This window comes from Drosophila subobscura, chromosome O, assembly GCF_008121235.1.
Source record: "Drosophila subobscura isolate 14011-0131.10 chromosome O, UCBerk_Dsub_1.0, whole genome shotgun sequence".
Taxonomy (NCBI): Eukaryota; Metazoa; Arthropoda; class Insecta; order Diptera; family Drosophilidae; genus Drosophila; species Drosophila subobscura.
In genome coordinates, this window is record NC_048533.1 from 11,031,203 (window position 1) to 11,055,817 (window position 24,615).

At 44.2% G+C, this 24,615-nt stretch overlaps 3 protein-coding genes across 3 annotated transcripts; 1 reads left to right on the top strand and 2 right to left on the bottom strand.

Annotated features, from left to right (window-relative positions):
• Positions 1-573: 573 nt before the first annotated feature.
• On the bottom strand, positions 574-2,406 carry LOC117897192 (UDP-glucuronosyltransferase 2A2). Its single transcript, XM_034805892.1, has 2 exons — positions 1,999-2,406; positions 574-1,933 (listed from the first exon to the last, which is right to left on the bottom strand). Exons 1-2 carry the CDS (start codon positions 2,258-2,260, stop codon positions 603-605), a joined length of 1,593 nt encoding a protein of 530 aa, XP_034661783.1. The 5' UTR covers positions 2,261-2,406; the 3' UTR covers positions 574-602.
• Positions 2,407-4,364: 1,958 nt separating this feature from the next.
• LOC117898108 (UDP-glucuronosyltransferase) lies at positions 4,365-6,152 on the bottom strand. Its single transcript, XM_034807292.1, has 2 exons — positions 5,881-6,152; positions 4,365-5,819 (listed from the first exon to the last, which is right to left on the bottom strand). Exons 1-2 carry the CDS (start codon positions 6,137-6,139, stop codon positions 4,504-4,506), a joined length of 1,575 nt encoding a protein of 524 aa, XP_034663183.1. The 5' UTR covers positions 6,140-6,152; the 3' UTR covers positions 4,365-4,503.
• A 136-nt stretch (positions 6,153-6,288) lies between these two features.
• Positions 6,289-8,255, top strand: LOC117898107 (UDP-glucuronosyltransferase). Its single transcript, XM_034807291.1, has 2 exons — positions 6,289-6,572; positions 6,633-8,255. The coding sequence occupies exons 1-2, from the start codon at positions 6,317-6,319 to the stop codon at positions 7,958-7,960; spliced, it is 1,584 nt and encodes a 527-aa protein (XP_034663182.1). The 5' UTR covers positions 6,289-6,316; the 3' UTR covers positions 7,961-8,255.
• Positions 8,256-24,615: the final 16,360 nt, after the last annotated feature.

A 24,615-nucleotide genomic window follows, 5' to 3' on the forward strand; every position in this document is an offset into this window, starting at 1 on the left:
AAACTAAGACTCAGGTATATTTTTTTAATTTTTTAAAAATTTAAAAACCAAATACTTGCTCTTTGCATGCCCATAATTATTCCCGTAAACGTCATAGACAGTCGTAAGTCTCTCCATTGCATCCAATTTATGTGTCTTAATGTCAGTTTTATTAGAATCTTTTGCAATGTTAGATACATTTTCTGTGAATACATGCCGTAAATGCAGCGTTAAATGCTTCTTAATGGAAGGATTAATAGAGTTTTAGTCATAAAAGTCGATTGGCTACGTTTAACAATTATTATCGTGCCATTTCCATGATTGATTTTAGTAGAAAATAATTCAAATATTTTAAAATACATTCAGTAATATTATATTTAACCATTATTATGACTTTCACTAAGGTATTTTGTCAAAATTAAATCTAAACTTTGCTTCAACCACAATAAGTACTCGCTTGCCTCCTAAAATATGGCTTAACAAATGCCAAACTTTAGTTAATCTCCTTCACATGACACAAAGTAACACAGCTAATAGTAGTTATTATTAATAGAAATAAACAAAACAAAGTACAAACGCAATTGACGGCCTGAACCTACTCGACCTCTCGGCACCCACAATTTCTAATGTTTCTTGAATTTGTTGTCTATCCGCCGACGTTTGGCTATGACATAGCTCAAAGCTTGCACGAAAAGCTTAAATGCAAGCACAATGACGAGCAGTGAGAGAACAGCGACAGCTCCGATCACACCCCAAGTATCCAGGCCGTGAAGCTGCACGAAGTTCAGCTGCCGCGAGGCGCATCTCAAGTGGGTGGCACCCTCGTGGCGCAGCACGTACTCCGTCCACCAGATGGCACGCTCCAGGGCAGTCTCCTTTTGATCGGCAAACAGCTTGGACTTGAGCGCCGCTGCCTGCGCATACTTGGGATTGTCGAGCAGCTCGTGGATCAGCGATTGCAGCTCCGTGCTGTTGCTGCCCCACAGATCGGCGGACAGGCCGTAGCCCGCCTGCTTGGCACGCTGCACATTCAAATGTTGATCGTAGAACACGGGCAGCCCCAGCACGGGCTTGCCAAAGTAAATGCTCTCAATGGTGCTGAGCAAACCGCCGTGGGTGATGAACAACTTCACATTGGGATGGGCCAGGATGTCCGGCTGTGGGAACCATTTGCTAATGAACACATTCGATGGCTTGTCCTCCAGCTCATCCGCCTCGAACTTCCACAGCACACGCTGCGGCAGGCTGCCCAAAGTTTCCATCAGCACTTTGCGTGTTGAGGGCGGCAGATCGGCGCTCTTGATGTTCGAGCCCATGGAGAAGTAGATGACACCGTGGGGCGATTGCTCCACAAATGCAGCAATATCCGCGGGCAGTGGCTGCACCTTGCGCTGCTGCTGTAGGTGGAGTCCACCCACCTCGATCATGTTGGGCAGATAGGGCCGGGGATAACTCAAACTGAAGTGCTGTCCCAGCAGCATCAGCGAGAAGCCATCCATGACCTGCTCCAACGACTGCCGAGCCTCTGGGAAGTACTTCCCGTAGAGCTGCCTCTGGCTGGGCAAATGAATCAAACGCTTGTGCAGCCACACGACACCAGCCTCCCAGACATTCCACAGCCGCTCCTCGTAGTTCATTTGCTCCGTGCGCGAGGACAGCAGCATGGGATTGTAGGACAGTGGCGATATGTTGCCCATCAGCTCGTCGATGTGCCGATCGGTGCCGTACGAGGAGATGCCAATGGTGAGGGCTCCAAAATGCTGAGCCAGACCAAACAGCGCCTCATTCTGCACCGTTTCCATGATGACCAAATCGAAGGACTCACGACTGGTTAGCAGCTCCTGCACTGCGGGATCCTCCAGCACATTGGCGGTGAGCATGTTGAGGAATTGTGTAGTCATGGACAGCATTTTCCACTGACCCGCAGACTGACTGAAATCAGCAGCAGCAAAGGCTGGAGAAAAGCAAATTCTACATCAAATATCCTGGCACTTATTTGGGGATTTCTTTCGGTCTCACCTGCCATCAGTTCGTGTATCTTTGTGGCGCCAATCACCCGAAAGTTGGGCTCATTCTTATCGCTGCCAAAAGTGTTGATTACCGTCACATTGTGGCCGCGACGCGACAACTCCTTCAGATATTGCTCCGCGAATATGTACTGCGATCGCCCGGTAAATGGAAACACAGCCAAAATGTTTGAGCTTTGAACCCGCTGCTCAGCCGCTGTCACACTCAGCAGTGGCCACAGGCACAGGGCCAGCAAAAAGCAGCAAACTCTCATCGTCCAAAGCGTTCCGCCAGCCAACGACAACTAATCGGCGCAGGCAAACACAGAACTTTGCCATATAATTATCGGGCACACAAAAAGAAACAAACAACCAAAAAATGATATGCTCATCGAAGTTCAGTGGAGCGCGACACGAAAAGTTTTTTTTTGTTTTTATGTACAAAATGTAGAATATATGTACAAAAGTATGTACATATGTATGTATAGACTGTAGCTACATCTATGCACACATATATTTAAGCGTTTATCGAAGGCGTCCACCGGCTTTGTGCTCTTGACAACATTGTTGTTTGTTTATACACAACAATTTAGTTGTTATGCAATCGCTTGAGAGCAACGCGCGCTCTCTGCCTCTCTCTCCCTGTTCAGCGCTTACTCTCTTGGCGTAGCTTTTGGCTCTCTCTCTCTCTCTCTTTGTTTATTGCTCGCTGATTTTAGTCTCTCTGTGTGTGGTTCTTTTTGTACATTTGTATTTAAACAAAGGCGTGTTTGTTCTCCGAGAACTACAAGTAGTTTGCCCTACACATGATTGATTGTTGATCATTTTGGTTCTGCCATGGAATAAGTTTATGGAAATAAAAAAAATACAAAAATGTAATAAGATTTTTATAAGCATAAGAAAAAGCACAAAGAGTACATTAAGTAAAAAAATAAAACAGAAAACCTTTCAAGCATTAATTGCATAATCTATGAAAAATCTTTAATTTTTACTTTTATTATTTAACAATTTATTTTCACGCATATTAAAGATTGCAAATGGGAAAATTGCTTAGTTAAGTAATTTAATTTGCGTTTTTATAGGGCAAAATTTAACTCGATAAAAAAACTTTGTAAAAATACAGTTTACATATATTTTGCACATATTTACATATGTATGTACATATTTATGTATGTAAAAGAAATATAATTCCTAATTATTTGTTATATTAAATTGCATTATTTGTATGTTATTTAATTATTTGCATTCTTTAAGTGCATTTAAACTGAATATTTAATTTATGTAAATCAGTAGTTGATTTTTTTCCCCTAACTCCATTAAGCATTCATATCAGCATTTGTACGAGTAGATTACGCGTCGGTGTATATGCATAATGTTTCCATCTCTTTAAAACCAGTTTAAGTCTTATAGATAATTAACAACAAGCTGCTGTCAGCCAGCAGCATTTTTTAATAATTCATAAAGAATTCAATTAGCCATGACTCTATTTTGTACATACATACTTATTTTTACAATTTACTCATCAAACATATTCCCCCACTGCTTAAATGCAGATTAAAACGAGAAGGGACGTGTGAGACGCTTCTTACGCGTCACAACTTTTATACCCGGCACTCAGTACTACATCTGCAACTTAGTGGTTATTTGTCAAATTTTACATTTTTTCTTCATCTGTCATCTACATCAACAACACTACTCAAGCCAACACGCTCCTTTAGCTCGCCACCCTCCCCTATAGACACACACTGCAGAGTCGCGGCAGAGGCAGTGGCAGAGACGTGTCAGGGGGAGAGGCCATAAACAGCGCGAAGCAGAGTGTGCTGCTATAAGCTGCGGAACGTGGTGGGTCTCTCCATTGTGGCTATAATAATGATCCAATCGTATCCCAATTTGGTGATCTGATAGATATGGTCATTCCCTACGGAATGGGGTTTTTAGTTTTCGGCTATCTTCAAAATTGTAGATTTGGCAGGTTTTCGCCCTTTTGCGGAGGCGGAAGGAGGCGTGGCTCTTTTTTGAAATACACTTGTAACAGTGTGAGCACACAAAAGTATGGATGCAAAATTTGGTGGCTCTAGCTTTTATGGTCTCTGAGATCCAGGCGCTCAACAAGACGGACGGACAGACGGACAGACAGACAGACAGACATAGACTCGGCTATTGATGCTGATCAAGAATATATATACTTTATGGGGTCGGAAACGTTTCCTTCTGTGCGTTACATACAACCGTTATCAGCACAAATACAATATACCCTATTTACTCTTCGAGTACCGGGTATAATAACCAACAATACAAAATGCATCAAATTCCACTGTCTATCTGTCAGTCTGCCAACACTCTATTGTAGCTAAAATAACACATGGAAACACTTTTAAATCGGCCGTAAACGAAATGGTAATTGAGATTAGATAGCGCCGTATCACTTATCATTCGATTGTTCCAGCTGTAATCTGCGCCAAGGGTACAATAAAATAATTACAAACTAAAGCGAAAAATAAAACAAACAAAAATAAAACTACGCCGCGCGTTGCAGGCGCATTGCCATTTTGGCCAACCAATTCAGGCCGTGGGTCCATTTGGACAGCACCACAAAGACCAAAGACACGACAAATGAGAGACGCAGAAAGATCATCAGCAGTTTGTCCAGACAGTAGTAATCGATGAGCTTTATGTGCGATGGGGAGATGCGCATATGCCGCGCTCCTTTGTACCGCAGGACATACTCCGTCCAGTAGATGGCCGTCTGCAGGGGTGGCATTGGCTGATCGCGAAATCTTTGGGATATGGCCAAGGCATTTTGCTGGTACTCTGGTTGGTTGATAATTCTTTGGATGGTTTGCTGCAGCTCTTGTCTGTCCAATGCATCGATTTTTAGCATGTGAGCGGCACCCTCGACGACGAGTCTATCCACATTCCGGTACTGATCGTAGAAGAGCGGAAAACCCAGCACGGGCTTGGCATAGTACGCCGCTTCGATGATGCTCAACATGCCGCCGTGGCAGATGAACAGCCGGACATTGGGATGCGCCAGTATGGCCTGTTGTGGCAGCATGACATCCATGTAGATATTATCACTGAGATTGGCAGGAGGCTGCCGCTCAAACTTCCAAATCACGCGCTGTGGCAGGGCCGCAAAGATGTCCTGCAGCATTCGGAGCGTCTCAGCCGGCAAGTCCTTGCTCTGCATCTCGCAACCAAGTGAAAAATAGATGACACCCTGCGGCGCCTCATCGATGAAGAGTTGAAGATCCTCCGGCAGCTGTGGATCCTCTGCGGGTATGTGCATGCCCGCCACCTCGATCATGCCCGGCACACTCGACCGAGCAGCAAATAAACTGAAATGTTGATTCAGCAAGATCAGCGCAAAGTTGTGCCGCGTCCGGCTGAAGCTCTGCTCGAGGTGGCCAAAGAAATGATCGTGTATCTGGCGCTGTTTGGGCAGAAAGACCAGCTGCATGAGCAGCCACTCCTCGGAGATGTAATACCAATTGTAGATGCGACTCCACAGGCTGTCCACAGCACTCAGTCCGAGTGGCAGTAGCGGCTCCAGCAGCGGTGAGGATACATGACCCATTAGATTATTCAAGTTCCAATCGGCACCGCAGGTGGCCAGACCCACCAGCGAAGCATTGAAGCGGGTGGCCAGACCAAAGGTGACATCCGTAAAAGCCGGCTCCACGACAACCAAATCAAAGGTGGCATTCGAATCGAGCAGCGAACGCACCTCCTGATTGTGGAGAATGTTGAGCGAGCCCTTGATCATGTAGGTGCCAATGGACACCATTTCACGCCACTTGCTGTTGACTGAGGCGAAGAGGAATTCCGAAAAGTCTGCACAAAGGGAAAATAAACATTTTTCAAACAATTTTTCATTGTTAAACAAAACACTCACACGTATTAGCATTATGCTCATCCAACACGCGTATAAATCGCACATTTTCTATGGGCTTGCACACTTCGTAGGCGTGAACCACCGTCAATTGGTGACCCCGATGCGCCAGGCCCTCTATTAGCGGTGTCATTAGCAGGCATTGCGAAAGAAATTCAAACGGATTGATGAAGAGTATTTGTGCGGAATCCAGGGGAGCCACCAGCAGGCAGACTATTATCGGTACCACAGATCGCCATCGATATTGCCGCTGTCTGTACATATCGATCGAGGGCTCCCAGCACGACTGACAAGCGTCTGACCCACCGCTCACCAATTTGCGCTCACAGCGAACAGCTGATAAGATTCTGGCCCAGTACACACACTAATAATTTAGCAGTTCATGTCTGAAAATCAGTTTAACTTCGAGCTGCGACATGTGCGGTTTGCCAGTTGCAAGATGGTAGTGGGGCGTCTGGGCTTTGCTGGTCTGCTGGTCGTGGTGCTGCTCGGCCAGCACACTGCCCAGACAGCCAATATATTGGCAGTGTTTACATACGCATGGGGTTCATCGTATGTGCTGGTTAGACCCTACATACAGCAGCTGGTGGCGCGTGGACATCGAGTGACAATGATATCGGCGCCCGTGTCGTACATGCCGGACATTGAGGGTGTGCAACACATACGTGTGGCGAAGCTCAAGGAGCTAACTGAAGGTAGTAATCGAGAGACTGTTTAAAAGTGCTTAAACTCTATTGACACCCTGCATTTTTCAGACCTGGAATTCAACGACTATGAAGCAGCGATACCCACCAAGTGGTACGAGGCCTCCTTTGTCGCTGATTACTTTTACAATTGCTCCAAGGTGATACTCGAGGATCCTGCAGTTCGTTCGCTGCTGCACAATGCCAGTGCCCAGTTCTCGATGGTGGTGCTGGGTGTGCCACACACGGATGCTCTGTATGGCTTTGCCAAGCACTACAATGCCTCACTGGTGGGCCTTGCAGCATTTGGTGGCGCTTGGAATATTGATTTTCTGGCTGGTAATTCCGCGCCCAGTGTCTACGAGCCCATGTCCGCGATGGGCTTTACAGCCGGCTTGAGTCTCTTCGAAAAGTGGATCAATTTGATCTTCATCAGCGAGGAGCGTTTGGTGGAGAGATTTATCTACCTGCCACGTCAGCTGGAGCTCTACAAGCGACACTTTGCCGCAGATTCGAGCAGTCTGCATGAGATGCGCCGCAAATTCTCGCTAATTCTGCTCAATCAGCACTTTAGCCTGGGGCGAGTGCGCTCCAATGTGCCCAATCTGGTGGAGGTTGGTGGCATGCATTTGGCCCAACAGCCCGATCCTTTGAGCGCGGAACTGCAAAGTTTCTTGGACGGTGCCACCGATGGAGCCATCTACTTCTCCATGGCTTCGGATATGCTGGAGAAGTGGTATCCGCACGACTTTCATGAAACAATGCTGACGGCCTTCGGGCAGCTGAAGCAACGCGTTGTCTGGACCACCAAGCGGCGAGAGTCGGAGATTAAATCGAATAATGTGTACATGAGACGGAGGCAGCCACAGCGCGAGATTCTCCATCATCCGAATGTGAAACTATTCATCACCCAGGGCGGACTTTTGTCCATCATTGAGGCGTCCTACTATGCCGTGCCCATGCTCATGATGCCCGTCTACTTTGATCAGCACAAGAATGCCGAGCGGATGGAACGTTTGGGCATTGCCAGGAGTCTGAATTTGCATGAACTCACACCCGAGGTGGTGCTCGAGGGGATACAGGAGATGCTGCACAATGCCAGCTATGCGTCGAATGCCAAGGAGCTTGCCTTGAGGTTCAGCGATCAACCCATGAAGCCCATGGAGACGGCCATCTGGTGGACGGAGTATGTCCTCCGGCACAAGGGTGCCTATCATATGCGCATCAACGAACAGGACATGTCCCTCATGCAGTACTACAGCGTGGATCTGTTCTCAGTGCTCTTCGGGCGCATTGGACTCACCGCTCTAATTGTGGGCTTCCTCGCGTACACCGTGGTCACCATAGCACTGCGGAGCGCTCACTATCAATTCAAACTGAGTATTCCCGTGGTGTCCTGATGGGAAAACTAGTTTTCTGTCTGTGCTTGTCTATAATTAATGGCCCTTTCTGATTGTTCCAGTTAGGTTTACATATGTATATGTAGCACTGTTAGCAAAACAGTTGACACAAATCGGTTGTTGGCTCTTGATAAATAGCAAAATTTCCATGAATTGTTTGTGGAAAAGAATGATAATGAAAAAATATCTTATCGGCCAAGCGACTAATGCCAGGGCCGCTCGCATGTATTTAGAATACAATAATTTTTACTACATTTATAGGTATTTTATATGCTGGTTTCTTAAACTAAATATTAAGCTATAATAAAACGCTGTTGACTGTGCTGCAAAGCAATTTAAAAGAGCAAAAGGCCTTGATGCCATATTTAATTACAATTATAATAATTTCCTAATTTTAATAATGAGCAAATTTAATAGAGTTTTTTCCATTATTTTTTATACTTCTATGGTTTTTTAACTCTGCGCTCATAAGCCGCATGGAATGTATCGAGCACGCTCTCAGAGAGCACTGACAGTGAGCTGTTAACGGCAGGCGCCCACAGACTGTTAACGAAGATCGGTACCTAATAGCAGAGCGGCCCAAGCTTTGAAAGCAGAGCGGCCACATACTGTTAAAGCAGAGCGGCCACAGGCTGTTAACATTGATCGGGCAAGGGCTGTTAACGAAGAGCTGTTAAAGCAAAGCGGCCACATGATGTTAAGGCAGAGAGACCATGTGCTGTTAAAGCAGAGCGGCCGCAGGCTGTTAAAGCAGTTCGGCCGCAGGCTGTTAAATGTAAGCGACAAGTAGCAGTTAACCGCGTTTCAATGTTAACATCGCTGTAGCCCTGTTAGATATTGCTGCACTGAAAATCATCTCATCGAAAATTGCCTTTAATAAGGTAAAAAAACATTCCAAACTTTAAAACGAATATCGCAAATCACAAATATCCAAACTCCTGACAGACGTACATGCCTTATCGATGTCCTTTGGTCTTAAGTGTCCCTGCCTTTTTTTATTAACACCCACACAAATCATAGCCCAAACGCCCCACAGCGATTATTTTTTAGAATAGCCGTTTTACCTCGAACTTGAACAAAGAAATTAAATCTAAAGAAAGGAAAGAAATGTCTGAGCCACCCACCCATCGACCCACTCGGCTAACCGCCATGTATATTATAATTAGAAAACTTTACCACCGACAGTCGTTATCTATCCGAAAGACCTTTTTATTTCTTCGCTCATTTCTTTCCCACTTTTTCTCTATCCTTTGGTTTTCTTTTCTTTTTCCTTTGGCCCATAAACATAACCGCGCTCATTACGCATTTTGCATCAATCAGCACGTGCCCAGCATGTTTTCAACTCTTTTTCAGCAATATTTATCACAAAAAAAAAGGGAGGAGAAAAAGGGGAAAAGCACATTAAAATGCGCAGGACAAGCTGCTTGGAAAAAAGTGCGCACAATTGCGCTCACAATTGCTTTGGAAAATATACGCCCCAAGGCACGTGAACTAGAAGAGGTTCTTGAGGTGCTCTTGAGGTGGCAGGACGCGTCCTGCTCTGTCCTGAAAGCCACTCAAGCGTGACAGACCGGACCCAATGATAGCCCAGCGAAAGCGTAGTCTACAGTGATCTATGACTAAAAAGCAATGCATTTTTGCTTTGTTGGTTGACTGATTGAATATTGATTAGATATGATAATTGTACCAAAGTCAAATCGATGTTAATATGCACTCAAAGCCATAGCAGAAATTGCAATATAACTTTCAATATTACACAGTTTTTAATTAATTCAATGCCGCACTGTACTTCCAGTTCATCAAATTTGTGTTCGCTCGTTTCGGTAATTGAAAACAAAAATCTATAAAACGCCAAAATCTGACCACAAAAATGTGCAAAAGCCAAAATGAAAAATATATTTTGATATTAAATGGAAATTGTTGTGTGCCCGAAAAGTTGTCATGCTAATAAGTGGGAGGAGCCCGGCAATATTGCACTCAACGTGTTTGTCAATTTGATGTTTATTGCAGATTTTTATTTGATTTTATTATGTGTTTTGTTTTTTGTCTTTGGTTTTTTTTGGCAGCATTTGAATTTATGTGCTGGGCCATAAACTGCCAGCGCAGGGCTAATCCAAAAATTCTTGTAAAATTGCCAAAGGACCTAGGCCCTAAGTCAGGACATTTTTATTGGCCATTTGGCAACGACGCTGAGGGGAGACTTTTTCCCTTTTTTTTTGTGGTTGGGGGGTGTAGCTGTTGCCACAGCGACTGCCGCTGCCCCAGCCACCGCCGCGACTCCTGGCCAATACTCAAGTGGGCGGCTTTCATTGGCGCTTAACTAACTGAAATTAAGTAAACTTTTCTTTTGACTTTCATAAGCCTTTTAATAAGCCATAATCCCCAGCGGCATTATCTGGCCCAAACCCCCACCGACACCAGCCCCTACTGCCTGTCATAAGCGCTCAAAGGACAAACTCCCCCACATGCCCAGGCCCTGGCCCTGGCCCATAATAAAATCTAATTAACATCCCGCGCCTAGGCTCGGCAACAAAACCTCTCGCAATAAAAATCATCAATAGTACGAAAGAAGTTTATTAAAAGTGATTTTCTCCCTCACAGCGAGTCGCCCCCCAGGGCTAACAGGGATGCCAAAGAACTAACATTTTAAGGGCTGATTAAGTTTGCAACATACACACGTAAATACACACATACACATGCGTACGTACATGATGTAGGGGGATAAGTGGAGCTTAGAAGCGCAGAGGCTACACTTGGGGAAAAATAAATGAACAATAATCTGGGAGCAAAGACTTTGGCTTGATAAAAATATATAAAATTGAAATCTAATAATACAAAAAAATATAATTACACAAATGTAAATATAAATAAATATTATGGTGGCATTTTGAATCGATTTAAAATCAATTCATTAATTATTATACATACAAAAATCCATCAAATATTTCTTAACATCATTTGCATCGCTGCTTAATTGGTATATTTAATTGCCACTTTCTTTTCTTTCTGTGTAATCTGGCATTATAGTTTGCTGATTCTTTTCTTAGACAATGTCGCTCACTGACTGTCTTTCGACTTCTTATAGGAATACACTCTCCATAAAAGGTATGAGAAGACTTTGAAGCGCTGAATGTAACATCTGAAGGTTCTCGTTTTATTGGTTACAACAATCGAAATGAAATTATATTTATAAATCCTTTCAAATCCCATGAATTAAATACGAAAAATATAAACAAAGCATAAACAAAAATGCATAATAAATAAATGATAAATAAAGATATAAATAAAATTGATAGATACTTCATAAAGATGTAAATAAAATAGCTTTAAAGTGGCAGAAGTAGACAACAATTTCTTTAAAATATTAGAGCTTATATTTATGCTTTGAATTGTTTACTTTGCACAAATCTCAACCCTTACAAAATATTCAATCACAGAGCATTATCTGCTTCGTCTTTGCGATTGATAAAGTCCATAATTTTTATTTTCCTATGAGTTTTGCCTTCTTTATTTTATTTTTTTGTCGCCCCCCCTGTGCTCTGTTAGAAAAGTTATGCGGCAAGCTTTTAATTAGCGCCTGCCAGTCGTCAGCTACGAATCCCTGAGCGCATTACGCATACGCAGCGTTGACGCTGAGGCAGTGGCTGTGTCCTGGCTGCTGGCTGACACTGGCACTGGGATTGCCGCTGGCTGGTCCGGGCACGATTTTAATTAATTAGACTTTTATGAGGCGTGCATGCAGCAGCGGCAATGCCAGGCGTTGGGTTAAAGCCCAGTTATTGTTTTTTCCACACCATCCCCCACGTCCCTCCCCCCGCACTCCATCGACCATTTTTCGTTGGTTTTTGGTGCCTGGCCTAATAAGCGTTGCTTGTCGTGGATACGTTTTCAGGGCTTAACACCGCCAGGGGGGGGGCAGGAACAAAATGTGTATCAAAATTTAGCATTTGTTTTGGGCAGGAGCTGCTGTGTGTGTCCATTGGCCATGTCGTGTGTGGTAATGAAAATTGCGGTGGCATTATGCTCCACATTTGGCATAATTGCAGTGTCCAGGATATGCGTTTATGCTCAGAGATTACTTTTTGTGGCCAAACAGGCAGCAGCCAACAGCCGAATGACCAGCGTAATAAAAGCCAGACGATGTCGCCCTTTGTATAAAGAAATAAAAATAATTCCACAGCGTACAGCCACCAACCCGCGCGCCCCTCCTCCACGGAGTCTTTGTTTGTGCTTTTGTGTGCTTCAGCTTCAACTCCGTCTATTGGGTATCTCGCTTTGCCTCCGTCTCTACCCCTTGCCCATTTGGTGCTCCCTTTAGTCGCGACTCCCCTTTTTTTCTATGCTTCTTTTTTGCTGCTGTGTTTGTCAGGCAAATTAATTTCCACTTGTTTCTTGTCGCCACAAATTTTGGGCGCTGCTTTCATTGTCCAGACTTTATGATAGAGAAAGAAGCTGTGGCAATGCGACAATAAATTATAAAAAAATAGAAAGGAATAAAGGAATATTTGCTCAATCTTTTGCTTGAAGTGGACTACAAAATAATATTTTTTAAGGTACTAAAAGCAGCTGGAAAAAGGAGGAAATATTAAGGATCTAGGTGGCAGACTTTGTATTTTGTGGCTGGTATTTGCTCTGCTCTGTTCAGACAAATTCCCTGCCTCATGCCTCAGCCCTGCCAACTGGCAGTAAATGCTCATTAAGCGACATAAATTACTTGGGATATGTGAAAAGCAAAGGGCGGGCTACCAAACAACAAGTATGTGAACGCCAAAAAAACATTAAAAAACATGTACAAAAAAAAAACAGTTGCAAAACAATAATTAAAATGCACGCGCAAGCATTTTGCAGCTAGACAAATACCAACGGGTATGTGCATTAAAAAAGGGAATAAAACCTAAAGAATAAACCAAATTATGTTTATTATTATGCATTGAGAAGTGAGAGAGAGAGAGAGAGCCAGAGCCGGAGTAAGAGCACAACAAAGAGCCAGGACCCACTCGTGCTCCCCGTGCAGCCACTCGCTCAGTAATCCTCTTGTTAAAAATAAACGAAAATAAAAGCAATGGCTGGGCCAAGAGGAGTTTAGGAGCAAGAAAGAAGCGCACACAAAACATAATCATCATAAACCGGAAATATCCCGACGGCAAAACATCCGCACATAAATTTTTTAAATAGTCTACAATATTTTCGTTTTGCCGTTCGGCGTTTGCCATTTGCCATCCGCCCCCGTCTCAGGATACTCTAGCAGTGGGTCTAAGGGACTTGGATTACACAGTTTATTTATAAGAAATAAATGCTGCAAGCAAGTTAAATGTGCCAGCAGTGCCTCCTTTTGTTGCAGTTCGATTTCTCATAGTTGAAAGAGCATTTCCAGCTTCGCCTTTTGCCTTCTGTTTGCTTTTCTGTTGGCATATCGCGTGTAAATACATTTAAGTGTCTGTTCGCTCCCCAAAGATGGGAGCGAACGTAACGGAACCCAACACAAAACTTGGCCAACTGCAATAAACACACAAATTAACCCGTAATACCAAGGCCAAGCGCCCCAGCCCCTGTCCCAGCCCCTGTCCCAGACCAGAGCCACAGCCACAGCCAGCACCAAAAGGACAACGTGCCACAATTTCAGTTTGGTATTCCAGGGCTGCCCCTGCTGGCTGGCTGGCTGACTGGCTGGCTGACTGCTGTTGCTGCCACTGTGGTTATTCCTGCTGTCCTAAGCAGTGGCTGCTGCTGCTGCTGCTGCTGGTGGCACATAAATAAAATATTACAATTTTAATTTGTCTCTAATCCCGTTGGACATTGAATGGCTTGTGGCTGGCTGCCTGCCTGCCTGCCTGCCGGCCCCGAGTAGGGCAGGGATTTGCTGCCAACCAAAGTCCCGAGTCCGGCTTTCATAAATTGCTTGAATGAATACACCGCAGCCCCGACTAGGGGCAATGTTTATCTGTATATAGATTTGTAGCCACGCAACAATGCATACATAAATCAAATGAAACGCGGCTGGCGGCTAGCGCTGACAGAGCTTATACGCTGTCTCTGATGATGATGATGATGCCAAGACAGAAGGTGGAAGGCTTTGCTCTGCCCCTGAGTGGAGCTTTGTGCGCCAGTTCGCTCGTTGATTGAATGCCCTGTTTAGTTGTTGACCCTGTCTCAGAGTGGCTGCACAAATAAGTCACACAGTTGAGCTGGTTGTCTATTTGTTAAGGCTTAAAATGACTTGAGGGCAGATTTTGGAGGAGTAAATGCAGCGCCAGTGGGAGACCAAAGAGCATGTAAATGGTGAGAAGAATAACGGCCCCAACGACTCAGACTAGTTGTGAGCCGTTGGTTGCTCCTTCTCTTGTTCTAACAAGCTGCATTACTGCCGTTCGCTTTTTCAGCTTCTTTGTTAGATCAAAGCACAATTGAATAGCAAGAAGAATAACGGCCCCACGACTCAAAATCGTGAACTGTGGACTAAGCATTCTCTCACTCTACTAGTGCGCACCTGATTGACTCTTCACCAGCTTTCGCTTTCATCAAATTAATGCATAAAATGCATGGCTGACTTGGCCTGTGCTCTCTCAATGCCATCTGCTATCAGTGCACACTGAGCACCGAGTCAGCACTGAGTCAGCGCATACCCAATCTACGCATACACTTAATTCAGTTGACTAAAATCGCAAACGTTTCGTGACTCACACACACAGAGGCACACCCACTAAAAATCGCGATTTGAGTCCCAAGCACTCTCGACAATAGCCTGCAGCACTAACGGCACTAACAGTAACGGCAAAACAGCAGCAGAAAAGGAGAGTAGAAAGTGTAGTGGGAGAAGCAAAACCAGAAACAACTAAATTCAACAAGCTTTGGGGCATTCGTTGGGCCACTGCCTCTTACCACTTGGCAGTGTTTTTGTTGCCATTGCGATTGCTTTCTGCTCTCTGCCGCCCTGCCTCCTCCCCGAGATCTGTGAGCCTCGCCTGGCTATTGCTTTCACGTCTCTTTTATTATTTCACGCCATTTCAACAGCCGTGAGCAACAAGATTATTTATGCGTTTTTCTCGCCCAGTCCCAGGCACGCTTTAAAATCGTCGAGTCGAGTCGAGTCGAGTCGAGTCCGCCAAACCATTGCGGAGGGGGTGTGGTGGTGTATGGAACGCATTTTGTAGACGCGCGTGTTTGGACACAAGTTAGCTGCTGGGTTTGGCAGTCTGCAGGAGGGGACGGAGAGCCAGAGCAGGAGTCGTTTCCACTGACACTGCCATTGCCAGTGCCTACTTCGCGGCACTGTTACAATGTGGTGTGGGGAGAAGCAGAAGGAGGCTGCGAAATAACTGGGGGAGAAGTACCAACAGACAGGGAGTGCGAGCAGGAGTAGCGGAAAAATCTGTGGGCACTCTAGGAGGTGGAGGAGGAGGTGGGAATGGCATACGAAAATTGGAGTGCCATAAAGAGGCAAACGTCGGAGTCATCGTCGTCGTCGTCGTCTGCCACTGTTATTGTGATTTTTGGCAATGAATACGAAATGGTTGAACATCTCCGTTCTCGTTTTCATTTTCATTCACGTTTCGTTCTCCCCTCCCGCTTTGCCTTTCTGTTTGCACTCATGTCTGCCCGCTACTCTGTTGTCTCTTTTACACTCATGTCTGCCCGTTCTCCTTGCTGTCGCTTCCCGTTGTTCTGCCGCCACGTCCCGTTCTTCTGCTGCCGCTTCCCCTTCTTCGCTACTCTCTTGCTGCCCCCGTCCGGCTCGCCTTGTTACTGCTTGTTCTCACTCTCTTGCTGTTGCTTGTTCCCACTCTCCTGCTGCCGCTGCCGCTGCCGCTGCCCGCTCGCCTTGCTTGTGCTTGCTCCCGCTCTCTTATTGTCTCTGCCCACTTGCTTGCTGCGCTGCCCCATCGCTCATCACTTTAGTCTCTCTCTTTGGTCTTTTGACAAATGGCTTCGATGATGTTTTTTATTGCCCAGACCTATGCCAATGCCACTGCTGTCTATCTATGGTGCTGAGTGACATCGCTATATGGAGTACACATATAACTGTGCAGATATGTACATATGTATACAGCTGTGTGTATATCGCATTGCGCATACATAAAACTTTAACTTGCACTTGGAGCATATTTTGTTCATTACAGACTCCCTCCCCCTGTCTTCACTGCTCTCACGCCTCCCTTGACGGCTGGTTGTATTTTTAGGTCTAGTCAAATATTTGTGCTTTCCTACCTACCCCACCCACGCTGTAACTTTCGTTTGTTCTATCTGCCACTATGTATGAGTGTTATTTGTTGTACTGTAAATACTCTATAGGAAAGGTAAGCCAGAACTGACCCAAAACTTGTGCTCTACAGCAAAGAAAGTGAAATGCAAGGGAATATTTCAGGTACGTTTAGCAGAGGTTCAAATCCTGCTACAGATTAGTCTTCGCAATTCCAATTACAAATTTTTTGTAACTTTTCCCCAATTTCCAACTAATTTCAATATTCCACTACCCAAAAATAATTACTTTAAGTGTATGCGGCAATTCGCTTTTTGTATTTCCTTTTTTAGCCTGATTTTTCTGCCCGCTTTTTTCTTTCGCTTTCTTTTGGTTCATTTTTGTTTTGTTTTTATTGTTGTCATGTTGCCTTGGCCGTAATGGCAGCTCGTAAAAATGTTTCATTTATGCTAAATTCATTTTTGTGCCTTCGAAATCTGTTGCCGCGCGGCAAAGTAATAAAAGGATTCTTTCCATTTTGTTGCCATTCCATCAAGGCTCAGAAGGAACTCATACCAGAAGACCCATGCCCATCATTCCCATGCCCATCATCCATTTCCATTCATTCGTTTCCTTGTCTAGGCTGGCGCTTGCTTCTTCTTTGCCTTCTTTGTGTGTGTTTTGTGGCTTCCGCATGCCAGGGGGTGGCAAGCGGCAAGTGGCAGGAGGCATGTGGCACAGTTTATTGGTCTACAAATTATATTTGCTTTGTTCGGGCAGTTAATGAGTCCGTTAATGCTGTGTGTTAGCGCTTTTGAGTGTTCATAAAATAAGCAGAGTGCACAGCCGGTAGATACACCCACCCCAAAAAAAACCGACACCAAATCATGGCCACTCGTCAGCTATTCATGGACTTCGCTCTACAGCCTCACTCATCTGAGTGTCTCTTGGTTATGTGCTTACCCCTTTTGGCTGCCACATAATTACCCAATAATGTGCATTCAAATCGTAAAAATCCTTGAGCCTCCTAAAACAAGAGGTGTAAAATCCCTCAATCTGCTTTTGCCGCTTTATGTTGGCCATGAAAAGTGGGGAATATATTTCTGTGATGCAGAAATAGTTCAATGGAGTCCTGCAGCACGTTGCAAGTCTTTCGGCTAATTGCTGAATTCACTTAGCCACAACGGGTGCCAGAAATCCAAGTAAAAACTTTTCATGGCACACTCAGATATGCGGTTAAAAATATCCATGCAATCTTTTTTGGTAGTTTATTTTGTACATAAAAACCAGTTCCACCCACAAAATCTCACCCACGACAAATCAGAAACCCAACAAGCTGTGCAGCCATTCCAACCCAATCCAATCCCCAAATGGACACCAGCAGCAGGCCAGGATACAGGATCAACGACCCCCTCGCACCAGCAGTGGAGTCGCCGGGCAGAAGCCAGCGAAGCGTTGAGCAAGTGACAAGCATTAAAACTGGCAGGCGAGAGGGTAAAGTGGGGGAGAAGGAACACTGTGAGCCACCGCCAGTGTCATTAAGTGCGAGGAGAATCCATTAAAAGCCGAAAATCAAACCAACTTTATTGAATATCAAATTAACATGTTCATAAAAATGCGCACATTAAATTAAAAGCCAGCGCCTCGGATGATGGCAGGAGACTGGAGACCAAAGAGCGAAAGAGAAACATAGTCAGGGAGATGGAGAAAGAAACATAGTCAAGGAAGGAGCATGGAACCAACGCCAAAGAGCAAGAGAAAGAGAAGTGAACTCACAGAGATGGAGACAGATTTCACAGCCAAGAACCAATAACAATTTCAGTGGCTTTTGGTGGCGTTGCGAAGAGGAAATAATAAAAATTAACCAGCAAGCACACACACACAAAGCACGGAAAAACTACGTTTATGTGTTCCGCAGCATTTAAGATCGGATGAAGAAGTGAAGTTAAATGATAAATTGATTGCGGGATTTGGGGAATATTGCCAAAGAGTTGTAAACTGAGAAAAGAAGAGCTGACTGAGTCGCTTTAAATGGCTTTTTTGAGTGGAGTTCAGGAGCAACTTGCAGTTGTGGGTGGCCTTCGATTTGTTAACTTTCTTTGGTGTCAGTTAATGGGCTCTCAGTCCGTCTGTTATTTGCCTTTCAATATTGTTAGCTGACTCTTCAGCACTATATTTCAGCTAAAAATACTTGGCAAATTCGCACTTTTTTTATTGATTTCTGTGCCTGAAAAAACGTAAACTGATGGTCAAAATTTGAGTTGCAAATCAACATAAATAAAAGCTTAGAAGACTTGCATAAAAATATCAAAAATAGCATTTACCATTTATAATCTAACTTTTTCTTTATCCGCTCAAATGACAAATCTCTTTTGTAGTCTCGCAGCTAATACCCGATTTTCCAGGCGGCATAAACCTCTCAATGTGCCGCTTGTGCCACTTGTTAGAAGCTGGCGGATGTCCTGGGCCTGTGTGGCTTTTGTCGGCCTGCGAAAATGGCAAGCACATTTTATTTATTTATTAAGCTTAGGTGACAAGGACATTGGCGCGATGTTTTCTTTCATTCCAACACAGTCTCACCCCTCGACTCTCCTTCTCCCTCTCCCTCTCCCTCTCTCTCTTTCTGCGTGTCCCGTCTTTGTGTGTGTAATTAAGTGAGGCATAAATAAAATGCCTTTTTAGTATTCATCACAATTTATGCTAAGCTCTCAAAGCATCAACTTGCCTATGACAAGGCGCCAAGCGGAAGAGAATCTTTTCTCGGTATTGGCGCCGGGATCTGAGTCGGGGTTGGGGCTGGGGTCCTGTGTGCCACTCTGTTGCATAACTAAGTGCGCCAGTGGGGCCTGCTGGCCCTGGTCTGGGAGGATTACAAGCAGCCCCAATGCTAGTTTGGGGCTTGGGGTGGAGCCTCGCACATTCCACGATTCGCGTCGCCGGCTTCGAAGCTCATCAAATATGCAATTAAATCAGTTTCCGTTTAATTAAACCGGAAGTGCGTTGGTTTTCAGCTCTCTCGCCCTCTCACTCTCTCCCTCTCTCTCTCCCACACGCACACACAAACACTCTCATATTGCTTATGTATTGGTGTCCCGTCCCGTCCCTTCCCTCCCTCGCTCGCTGCGAATTGCGGTTTGATTTTTAAGTGCTGCGAACGGGGCTTGGCATTTTTTACATTTTTATGAGGTTTTTTTTTTGTTCGCTGCATTTTCATTTTCCACGCGGACTCCCAGACTCTGGCACTTCCTCATTGAATATTTTGCATTTTATTGAATTGAATATAGAAGAAGTTGAAGTAGAAGAGGAGCAGCAGAAAAACCGAAAAAATGCTTCACGGCTAAGCAGGCAAAAAGTTGCACCGAAAGCGAGTCAAGAGACGCAGCAGAGAAGGCTTAGCCCGGCAATTAGTTAGCCCAATGGCATTGCCATTAAGTTGCAAATTAAATTCACAATTTTCCATTGCAGAAGTTGCAAGTTTTGCCTTGACTGTGTTGCGCTTTAAGGCACCCCAACAGTCGAGCCGTGAGTAGCAGCTCATCTAACTAATTAAACTGCCGCGAATTGTGCGCCTACAGTTATGCCACACTCCACACAACAGTTGCCTGCAACTGCCACTGCGATTTCCCACTGTTTCCCACTGTTCCACTGTGCTGGGTGCTTGGTGCTGTTTCAGTTTCTGCTTCTGCCTTTGCCAGCGCTTGTTGTGCTTATTTCTTAATTATTAATTAAGAATGAAAACAAGGCAAAAAGTAAGTTGCATGCTGCAACACAAAACTCAGTGCTGAAATTGCCACAATTTCGCTGTGGAAAGCCCCGTGAGCGTGCAAAAGGCTTTGCACACACTAACATTGGTTGGCATGGCTTGGCGGGTATGCTGGACATTTTTGTGCGATCAGAAATTGGAAATGCATTGTTTATGGATTTCTATCATTTTGTTCCCTAACAGCAGCAGCTTTAACAGGGCAGCTGCATTGTTAACAAACGCCGCTTGCAGCTCTGATTTAACAGTTTGTTATTGCGCTTCGTTAACAGCCCTTGACCGATCTTCGTTAACAGCCGGCGCCTACCGTTTACAGCGCTTGCCTGGGAACTAGCACTAACCAACAATTATTCAAATAAATTAGAATAATTCCATTCAAACTGTAATTTGCATTGAATTCTCTTTTAATAACTATAATGATTTCCCTTGCAATGTTAGGGCATCACAGATTATCGCTTGAGTTTTGTTTTGTGTTTCCTTTGGCAGGCAACGTCGGTACATTTGGATATGGCAACTGTGTCACAGCGCCCAGCGCAGCCCACACCCGCAGCACTTGTATGTCTTAGGTATTATCCAGGGTTGTCAACGGCAACCAACGACAACAATGCCGCTGCTGCTGATGAGGAGATGAGAAGGACTCTGGCGATGAAGACGTTGCTTGTTGCCATAAGTTAATTTGCGTCTCATATATGCATGTGCTTGCATGTGTGTCAACCTGTGCTGTACTGCGTGTGTGTATATGTGTGTGTATTTTGCATTAAAACTTGAAAATTTAAATGCCCTAAGTGATACAACTTCAAACTGTCTTTACAAGTGGCCCATATAAGTACGAGTATGTACCTACAGATGTCTATCACTCCTTGTGGCTTGTTCTGTAGTTCCACAGCTACCATGAGATACCCAGTAAAAGGAGTGCAGCAAAAGGGTGTATGGGTTACGATGCAAGCTAGAAACTGGAAGAGTAAAAGTTATGAAAAGTTCTAACATTATTTATGAATTTCTGTACGGAGCTGCCACAGCGCTGTTAGGACGCTCAAGTTAACAGCCCTCTGCACCACACTGCTTTAACAGCCTTTTAGTGCTCTGCCTTACCAGCCTTTGACAGAGGCAGGAAAGAGTTAACAGTGAAGCAGTTTCCCTTAATAAATTATAATAATAATTTCTCTTCTGCTCTTCGAGGTATCTTCTCAGTCAAAATGTGCTCATAATTTTCTTTCTTTTGTAATTAGCACGCAGGAAAATAACTTCATCCGCTCTGCATAAGACACACACACACATACTAAGGCTTTAAAGAATTTTCCTTCACGCCGCCACACATCATGATTGTCCGTCGAGCACTTGGCAGATAATTGAAACAAATGAATATTTAATGGATTCTGAGCAGAGAGCCGGCTAATACGAGTATGTGTCATCTGTCAATAAAGATGTTATTCGGTTTTGGTTTTAGTAATTGATTTTGCGTATTTATCACGCAAATTAATGTTAATTGTGGAGCTAATATGAAAATTTATCACCACATCCCACGCCAGCAGCACGGCGTATGATTGATTTGCTTGAGTGCACTTCTCACAGGTCCTTTTCCCCTTTCCTTTCCAGTCGTGTGCCACTGCGGTTTCATTGAACTCTCTCTCTCGGTGTCTCTCGCTCTCTTGGACTTTCGTGAGGCTATTACACTTATGGCCACATTGATAATTGCATCAATTAAAATGCCAATTCCGTTGAAAACGGTGTGTAGCCATCATCATTACATTCCCATAATTTCCACATACCAACTGTACCCTTCCATGTGTTGTGTGTGGCTCTTGCATTAGCAAATGACGTTTGGAAAGCGCTGCAACTACAGGAATAATTTCGTTTTGTGTTCTGCGAATCGAATTCTTCGCAGTTTTCCCCTGCAGTTTTTATCCTCTTCCAGCTAGAGTTTCTCCCCTGCCTCCACACGTAAATTTTAATCAAATTGTTTCCCCTGTTAGGTTTACAGCACAATTTATTTTAATTTAAACATTTTTTCTGCCATAGTATTTACGCAATTGAAATTTACACTTCAATTTGAGTTCATTGCTTGCATTAATATTTATTTAAGGAATTACACAAATACAAAAAATACAAATTAAACCAATTCAACTGTTAAAATATACGAAAAACATGCATTGAGTTATTTCTGCACATTTTTTCGCAATTCACTTGAAATAGTTTTTCAGAACATCAGACGGCGAGCGGGCAAGCACACACAGCTTATGGCACTTGGTGGGAACAGCGGACAGGGGGGGAAGCGTACCCCAAAAGTAGCAAAGAAACATTCTTTACTCTTTCTTCTGCTTGGCTCCTTCTTTTCTTTTATATTTTTTTGTTGTATTTTTTGTTCAATTTTAATTACAAAACTTTTCATTTCGCTACGCTGCGCCTCGGATGGGGGGGGGAGGGGCGCCGCCACGCTTGATTACAGGGCGTGCTTATGCGCTGATTGCTCGGCTATGGGTGCCACAGCTACTGCCACTGCCACTGCCACTCCTGCCCATTAGCTTCGGCATACGCTTGCCCCTGCCACCCCTCACTGATTGTTTCATGCAGCTTGACTTTGCCATCATTATTGGCTATTGGGTTTGCTTGTGTTTCCTTTTCCTTTGTCTCTCCATCTCTCTCTTTTGATTTCTCTTTTTTTGGTGCTTTCTTTTTGTCGGTTTGAATGCCACATAGTTGTCCTTTTTATTATTAATTTTCTTTTGTGGGTTCTGTGCAATGCACCCCAAAGTAGGAACGAACGAACAACTCTTTATCAAACATTTTTGTGATGTTTTTATTACTTTCTAAATACTTTTCTGTGGCTTTTTTTGCTAATTATTTGCACAATGCCCCCAAACAGGTGGGGGGGAAATACTTGAGCAGAGTTGAAAGAGTAAAGCAGTGGGAAATACACTTTCTTAGCACAGAAATTGTGCCAACAAAAGCTTATTCACATTTCTTGACCACTTTCATGCGATATTTGATATGCTCCGTTAAGTTAGTGTACAATTGAAGACTTTTCTGGCTGATTACCTTGCTACCTTTACCTTTTTTCTCAGAGGTCTTCCACTTAACCTTTACCCTTTTTGCCAGTTGAACTTTCGGCTCCAAATGCCAAACATACTTTGTGTGGATTACAGCCAAGTTTAAATCAACCAAATTAATTTTACAAATATTAAACCAAAGACATAGAAAAGGAAAAGCAAGCGAAATGAAAACTCTTTAAATGTTTACATGCCACATGTTCGTTCTGTTTTGTAGCCAAAGTGAAATATGCTGAATATGTTGCCCACAATGCCGGCGGGCAGGCAGGTAAAAAGAGTTGACAGCAAAGCACAGCAGAGCAGTGAACACGACTCCTGCTGAGAGCGGGACAGTTACACGGGAGAGCCGAGCAGAGCAGCAGCAGGGCAGAGCAGCAGACCAAAGCAGAGCAGCAGCAGAGCAGACCAAAGCAGAGCAGCAGCAGTCGTCGTGGCTGTGGTTGAGTGAGTGAGTGAAAGAGATAGGTTGCTGTGCTGCTACGACGAATTACAATTATGATGACACAAATTGGTTATGTTTTGTGTGCGGCGCTGCCTGAAACCTTTGACTCTCTCCTCTTTGGTTCTCCCTCTCTGCGTCTGCTGACGCTCTGCCGCTCCGTTTTCTGCTGCTCCGCTCTCTGACATTCAGCTCGCCCGCTGCACTCCACCACTCCCTGCGCCTAAGCTCCTGTGTGTTTTTGGGGCTTTTGTGTGTGTTTGTCTTCAAGTAGGTTTCGTTTCTCTTTTTTTTTGTAACAACCAAAAAAATGTCAGAATGGCTACCTAGACGGGATGAATACACATGGCATGTGAGGCTTGTCATCGTTGGGATTTCTCTTGCTGTACATATTTCTGCTGCTGCTGCGACTGCTGCTAAAGGGACACACAGATCCCTGCAACCCCAAAATAAAGCAAATAAAAACACAAATCGTGAAAAAACCATAAACCATAATGCTGAAAAATGTATGCAAAAAATTGGCTCTCCAGCTAGCTGCTGGGGCTTAGCTTTTTGCCTAACATAAAAACGAAATATAAAATTACATATAATAATAAAAAGTAGAAGAAAAAAAATCAAGTCATAAAGTTGTTTGGCATTGCGTATGCGCTGCGCTCCTGCCACTCCTTTGTTGCGGCTGCTGGGGACTGGCGGGCAGAAGGTTTTCTCTTTTTTTGCAATTTTATGCGTCGAAAAGTAACTAGAACAAATTGCATTTGATTAGCTCGATTATGGAGTGGATGCCCATGGATGATATATGAATAGCTAAGTGGACGGGAAGTACCAGCAGGAGCAGCATCTTAAAGGGAAGGTTTTAAAGCTGATTTAAGAGCTGTAGAAGTAGCAGAAGGTACATAAGTGGAAAACCAGAGACAAATTCTGTGACTAAAATTACACTTTTTAAAGGCATTTTCCTTCCATTTTGATAGGTTCATAGAACCCCTATCCTTAGCCAGATTTATGTTGCATTTGGTTAAAGATTTCGCCATGTAAATGAAACCCAAAAAGATATAAACTCTTGTGTGAAAGTCAATTGTATGCTCAATGGCTAATAACCGCTGGCTATTCGAGTGTTTTTTGGGTGGTTCTTGGCTGCTCTTTGGATGGTTCTATGGACTGCCAGTGGGGATGGCCTGGAAAAACAATTTGGAGCCACAGACACCGCTGCATACAAACGACCATTACAAACCCTGT